The sequence below is a fragment of the Acanthisitta chloris genome, unplaced genomic scaffold (genome assembly GCF_000695815.1).
Source record: "Acanthisitta chloris isolate BGI_N310 unplaced genomic scaffold, ASM69581v1 scaffold35009, whole genome shotgun sequence".
Classification (NCBI taxonomy): Eukaryota; Metazoa; Chordata; class Aves; order Passeriformes; family Acanthisittidae; genus Acanthisitta; species Acanthisitta chloris.
The window spans coordinates 1946-8452 of record NW_008693693.1 but is presented as its reverse complement, the minus strand read 5'-3'; the positions used below and the strand labels follow the sequence as shown (position 1 = coordinate 8452).

The following is a 6507-nucleotide window of genomic DNA, read 5'->3' as shown; positions in this document are numbered from 1 at the left end:
ACTGATGCCTGTCCTTGTGCCACCTGCAGGCACAGCCTGTACCCGACGAGTTGGTAACTAAGCTGCTGGGGAACCAGGCGACCTTCAGCCCCATCGTAACGGTGGAGCCACGACGGAGGAAGTTCCACCGCCCCATTGGCCTCCGCATCCCACTGCCACCGTCCTGGAAGGACAATCCCCGAGACAGTGGTGAAGGTGACACCACCAGCTGTCCTTGTGCCACCTGCAGGCACAGCCTGTACCCGACGAGTTGGTAACTAAGCTGCTGGGGAACCAGGCGACCTTCAGCCCCATCGTAACGGTGGAGCCACGACGGAGGAAGTTCCACCGCCCCATTGGCCTCCGCATCCCACTGCCACCGTCCTGGAAGGACAATCCCCGAGACAGTGGTGAAGGTGACACCACCAGCCTGCGTCTGCAGTGTGATATGATCGGTGAGGCTGCCAGTCTCTTCACGCAGACGAGCATAGGGAATGGGCTGAGCTGCCTCAGGGGCACGCAGCTCTGGGAGTTAAGGACAGGGCATGGTGGTGGAGAGAGCAAATGCCTAGGGGATGCAGACCCCAGGCTTAGGAAAAGACAGCATGCTCACCCTTGCTTTCTGCTGCAGGAGGGACAGCCCAAGCCCAGTGGGAAGACATAACTGGCACCACTAAGCTGGTCTATGAAAACGAGTGTGCTAACTTTACCACTAATGTGTCTGCCAGGTGAGTCCTGGGCAAACGTGTGCCCATCTGGGGACATATGATGCTGCTTGGGCCTTCTTGGGGTACAGCCTTTTCCAGGAGAAGCTACTTGCCCCAGTGCTCATTGTGGTGCTGCCCCCATTCCTACATTCAGGGCAGTTGCTTCCAGCCTTGAGACCCCTATGCTGTCTTGGCACACATCAGGAAACACTCATGACAACTGGGTGTGCAGAGGGAAGAGGACCACAGATGGGGCTGCACCTGTACCCAAAGCTCTTGGGGCACCCTCTGCAGTGCAATTTGCTGTTGTGGGGTGGGGGCAGCTCTCCTGGTGCCACTGGGGAACCTGCCTGGCAGCACCCTGACCCAGCTCTCCCACAGGTTCTGGCTGGCAGACTGCCCACGCACAGCTGAGGCTGTGCACTTTGCCACCATGCTGTACAAGGAGCTGACAGCTGTGCCCTACATGGCCAAATTCGTGGTGTTTGCCAAGATGAATGATGCTCGGGAAGGCCGGCTGCGCTGCTACTGCATGACTGATGACAAGGTTGACAAGACTTTAGAGCAGCATGAGAACTTCACTGAGGTGGCCCGCAGCAGGGACATTGAGGTTTGTCCCCAGAAGCATGCATTGGGGGCAGCAAGAAGAGGGGTGCCAAAACAAGGGGAGGCTGATGCCAGCAGAGGGGCCAGACTCTGGCCTGGGAAGGAGAGTTGGGGTTACCTGCTCTGTCCAGGCACCGGAGAAACCGCTCTGCACAGGATCTAAGCCTGATTTCTGTTTCCTGCCAGGTGGTAGAGGGGATGCCTTTGCACGTCGAACTCTCAGGGAACCTTGTGCCTGTCAAGAAGGCCACTCAGCCCCGCACCTTCCTCTTCCAGTCCTTCCGGGAGAATCGTCTTGCCATCCCCATCAAGGTAATGTCAGGGTGCAAGACTGGGCAGCAGTTGGGGGCCTTGGCCTGTGCCAGGCCATCTAACTGCAGTCTTGGTGCTCAGGTCCGGGACAGCAGCCGGGAAGCCAGTGGCTCGCTGTCTTTCTTGCGCAAGGCCATGAAATATGAGGACCTCCAGCACGTGCTCTGCCACCTGAACATCAGCATACCACCCTGCACCAAGGTCAGTGCTCGGGTCTCTGGCATGCTGGGAGAGGGCAGCAAGTCCTCAGCCCTCTCCCAGGTGCAGGGGACAGCCCTCGCCATCAGCTTTTCATCCTCAGCTGCTCCATGTGGCCATATCATGCCACTCAGGCTGGTGGAGAAGCAGTGATGCCAGGGCAGAGCTGCTGCCCTCTTTTCAAGCTGTTGACCCCTTGGTTTGTCTCCATTCTCACAGGGAAGTGGTAGTGAGGAGCGAAGGAGGACTCTGACACCATTGTCTCTGCGGGAGCGTTACAGCATCCTAAGTGAGACCAGCTTCGGTATGCAGCCAGCTGGGACAATTCAAGTCTGCTCACCACCTCTGCTTGGGATACCCAAGCCAGTGGAAAGGCTGGGCCAGCTCTGTTATGCTCACACTCGTGGCTGCTTCCCTTTCCCTGAGGGTTTCCTTGGTCCTGCCTGCAGGGCAGTGCCATGCCTACGGCAAGACCCTCACGACCATCACCCCCTTCCTCTTGCCACTCTGGTTCAAGGCTCTGCATAGCTGAAGCTGTGATTCCCTCTTCTCCTCTAGGCTCTCTGAGTAGCACAGAGAAGGCAGACCAGAAGATGGTTGACATAGCGGAACAGCTGGGCCTCAGCTGGGCTGGTGAGTCCACACCTGACAGCTCTGAGGATGCACAGCCCTCCTTGGAAAGCTGACATGGAAGGAGGCTGGAGGCATGCTGCTGGGTGGGAGTGACTGTGCTTTGTACTGGGCCCTGCTGCTGTTGGGGTGCATGCAGCTGTGCCAGGTCTTAGGTAGGCTGGCTCTGCCTCACCATGCTTCTGCCCAATGATGAGCATTTTGGGGCACTGAAATGAACCTTCCTGCAGCTGTTCACATGCACAGGTACCATGCCAGGACTTTGATATGAGTCCTATGTGTTCTGCTGTTCAGGAAGGCCTAGCACTGTTGTTGCAGCCCACTGTGTGTTGTCACTCACACTTCTTAGCATGACACCCTACTGTACTGGTCACAACCAGCTTGAACAAGGGGGCTTCAACCTCTCTGCTCAATCCCAGCTCCTGCATGTTCTGCTGTGTTCAGTTGTTTGTAACAGAGGGTCTCTGTGCTGAGCCTGGCAGAGCCTTTCCCAATGTCCCTAGCCTGGTGGTGGGCACCAGAGGGTGTGATGCTGATGTGGTGTTTTCCCCAGAGCTGGCACGTGAACTGCAGTTTGGGGTGGATGACATCAACAGGATACGTGTGGAAAACCCCAACTCCCTTCTGGAGCAGAGCATAGCCTTACTCAACCTCTGGGTCAGCCGCGAGGGCAAGAGTGTTAAGAGTGAGTATTTGTGGTACCCTATTACAGGCATGGAGGTTGCACAGCTGGCTGTGCAGAGCAGCATGTGCGTGCTCGGGAATTGCTGGCTGGCTTCACAGCGCTGGTTTGTGCATACCTGCCCACCTGGAGGGCATCTGGGGCATGTCTGTGTTCCCCCAAGTGATCAGTTTGCTGATACCGGCTTCCCCCTGCAGTGGAGAGTCTGTACACGGCACTGAGGAACATTGACCGCAGCGAGATTGTCAACACACTGGAAGGCTCCGGCCGGCAGAGCCGCAGCCTGAAGGGCAGCTGGCGCTACACGGACAGAGACTACTCCCTCTCACCATCCCAGATGAATGGTGAGCCCCAGCTTCTGGAAGTGACTGCAGGAGGGCCCCAGGGGCACAGTCTGTGCAGAGAGATCGGGGCTGGTGTCTGACCGGGCTGCACCACTCAGAACTCAGTGGGAATAAGGCATTGCTGACAAATGTGGCCTCTTCACTGGGGCTTACACTGCAGGAAGCTTGGCCCTGCCATACTGCCATTTCAGAAGCTTTCCAGGAGGGGTTGACACGCGTTCCTTATCCCAGTGTGCAAGAAGTGCCTCTGGCTGTGCAAGCTGAACAGTGGCCATGGATCTCATGGAGTCCTGGCTGGCTAGCTTGTGGTGGTGTGCCCAGGCTGAATCCCAGGCAGAGCATGCCTGGGTGCGGGGACACAGCTGGAGTCAGCTGCAGCAGGTGCCATCAGGGAGCTGGCACACTGGACAAAGACAGGGCTTTGTGCTGCTGCAGGCCTGCACTGTGGCTCTGCCCCTGCAGCACTGGCTCATCATTCTCTCCCTCTCTGTCTCTCCCCTTGTTCTGCTCTCTCAAACATGCCACCTAGCGCTGTCAGGTGCGGGCACTCCTGTGGGTCACTTCTTGTCACCTTTCTCCTCTGAGCTCATCTTGGCCTATCCTTCTCTCATCTTCCTCCACTGCCTGACTCCACTGTCTCCACCTCAGCTGAGCCCTCTGGGAGCCACATCCTGCTCCAGCAACTGCATGTCATCGGGGACTGCCCCTCTTACAGCTGTCGTGCTTGCAGGCAGCCACACCAGGCTGTCTCCTCCTGCACGGGCCTGCGCTCCTTCCCTCACTGGCCCTGCACTGCATGCCCCTGGCCAGACGCCTGCACGTGGGTGAGGTGCTCCTTCTGCGCTGACACTCTGTGCCTTGGCTGTGGCTGGTATTCCCTGGCTGCCTGGAAACCAGAACGGGTTCACTGCTGATCTCCAGGGATGGAAAAAACTTAATGGCTCAGAAATGAAAAAGGCTGATCAAAGCCACCTGCATGGGTGGGAGTGCTTGGCTTGATTGTAGTCCATATGGATGTGCCTGAGCTCTGCACATGGCCCTGGGTGATGAGGGCATGCCAACAGCTTGTAGCCCCAGAGACACCAAGAGGGTTGTAGGGGTAGGGCCCTGGCTGCCTCCTGCAGAGCCTTGGGGTTGCATGACATCTACCGGGGCCATCCTTCCCTGCTCATGGTACTTCCGACCTGCTCCTCTGTGCTGTGGAGAGTGTTTGGCTTTGGGAGGCGGTGCCTGACGGGCTTTGCCACCTGAACTCCAGGCTAACACACCAGCCGGCTGATGCTGGATGGGGCTCTGGGGAGGGATCTGGGAGCTGATGGAACAGGCTAGCAAAGAGGGCACTGTGGTCCTGCAGTGTGGATGTGGCATTGTGTGAGCACCAGGCCAGTCCTCCCCACAGGGAGCAGACAGTACCAGGGCCTGCCCAAACGAGCCCCAGGACTCAAAGGGAGGCATGGCAGCACTTGCAGGGACCATACAAAGGCCGCTGCTGCTGCGAGCACAGCCCTGCTCAGCCTGGCCATGGGGGGCTGTGGCATGACCCTTGCTGTCCTTGGGGCAGGCACCTTCCCAGAGGCTGTTTCCCATTTCCCTTTTTCCCTTTTGTGCTTGTGCGTGTCTGAGACGGCTGCTGGGGGTTGCCTCTGTCTGCCCATATAGGTTACGCTTCGCTGCAGGACGAGCTGCTGTCCCCTGCCTCCCTGCATTACACGCTGCCATCCCCGCTGCGTGCCGACCAGTACTGGAATGAGGTGGCCATCATGGATGCTATCCCCATGGCTGCCACTGAGCAGGACGCCCTGATGGAGATGTCCGACATACAGGTGTGGTCCTCAGGGCTCACCCCCTCGCTGGTGACTGCTGAGGACTCCTCTCTGGAGTGCAGCAAGGCTGAGGACTCGGATGCCACAAGCGAAGGCCGGTTCCCGGGGCAGCTTCTAGCAGATGCACATGGCCCAGACCACATGGGCTCTATGGACCTGGTTGAGGATGACACAGTGGACTCAGATGCTATGAATGGCCTGATTGACCTTCTAGAGCAGGAGGAGGGGCAGAGGCCAGAGGGAAAGATGCCATCCGGTGATCGTCAGCCAGGGACTGGGGAGCAGGACCCGGAGAGTGAAGTCTCTTTTGTTTCAGTTCAGCAGAAGGTGCAAGCCAGGATCACGGCATCACCTACCGTTAGCCATGTTGTGGAGAAGAGCACAGACAGGTACTGCAGCCTGGGGCACCAGGGTGGCCATGGGAGGGGAGCGGAACTGCTTTGCCAGCTCTTGCCCTGTGCTGGGCCAGCTGCAATAATCTCACAGCTTTGCTTGCTTCTGTGCTGGTCTCCAGCTCTGGAGCCTAGGCATCTGCAGCCCATAGAGCATTGGGCCAGGTGTATCGCACCTCTCTGGAGATGCTTAGGGGGCTCCTTGCAGAGCACCTGGGAGGGAGTCCAGGCAAACAGTCAGACCTTGCATGTAGGTTGTGCTTAACAGAGCCATCCCAACCTGGGCTGCCTCCTCTCATGTTCCCAGTGGCATTGGACCTATGAGGTCCTTGGCAGTGCCCAGCAATGCTCCACAGTGTTGTCTTAGACCCTGGCAACCAAGCTGCAAGGCAGTGGCAGGGGTGGGGAGTGTGGCAGGGAGGCAGCCTGTGCCCTTTGTGCATCTGCATTCTGTGCTGCTTCTGCCGGGTGCCCGGCAGTGCTGTGAGCTGGGGAACCAGCATCTGGTGGGGTGCAGGCTGCGTCGGCGTGCCTGCCAGAGCTCAGCTAGTGCTCAGGGTGCAGCACTCCATAGCAAAGCTGACTGCCTCTCTCTCTCTGTCTCTCTCTCCCTGTCCCTGTCCCTCTCTGGTGCTCAGGCTGAGGGACTGGAATGCAGAAGGCTCCTTTATCTCCTGCCTACAGGACCTGACAGCGGGCTCCTGGCAGGAGGGGGTCACCCGAAGGCTGCTCCCAACGCATACCACAGCCTCCGGGGCACAGGGCCAGGAGCAAGAGCAGGTCCTGGTACCCACCGTGGAGCTGATGCACATCAGCTCTGCAGACGACAGCGAC

The 6507-nt window shown here is 58.5% G+C and overlaps 1 protein-coding gene across 1 annotated transcript in view; it reads left to right on the top strand.

The window, feature by feature from the left end:
- The window catches only part of ANK1 (ankyrin 1, erythrocytic), a gene marked incomplete at its 3' end in the record, with an annotated part of 52361 nt that overhangs the window by 44016 nt on the left and 1838 nt on the right, over window positions 1-6507 (top strand). Inside the window, exons 30-41 of the mRNA XM_009083156.1 lie at window positions 31-49; window positions 209-434; window positions 611-707; window positions 1068-1296; window positions 1479-1604; window positions 1686-1805; window positions 2022-2106; window positions 2361-2435; window positions 2986-3117; window positions 3312-3458; window positions 5118-5670; window positions 6312-6459. Of these exons, the coding sequence (XP_009081404.1) occupies window positions 31-49; window positions 209-434; window positions 611-707; window positions 1068-1296; window positions 1479-1604; window positions 1686-1805; window positions 2022-2106; window positions 2361-2435; window positions 2986-3117; window positions 3312-3458; window positions 5118-5670; window positions 6312-6459 (1957 nt within the window). The remainder of the gene's footprint in view (window positions 1-30; window positions 50-208; window positions 435-610; window positions 708-1067; window positions 1297-1478; window positions 1605-1685; window positions 1806-2021; window positions 2107-2360; window positions 2436-2985; window positions 3118-3311; window positions 3459-5117; window positions 5671-6311; window positions 6460-6507) is intronic.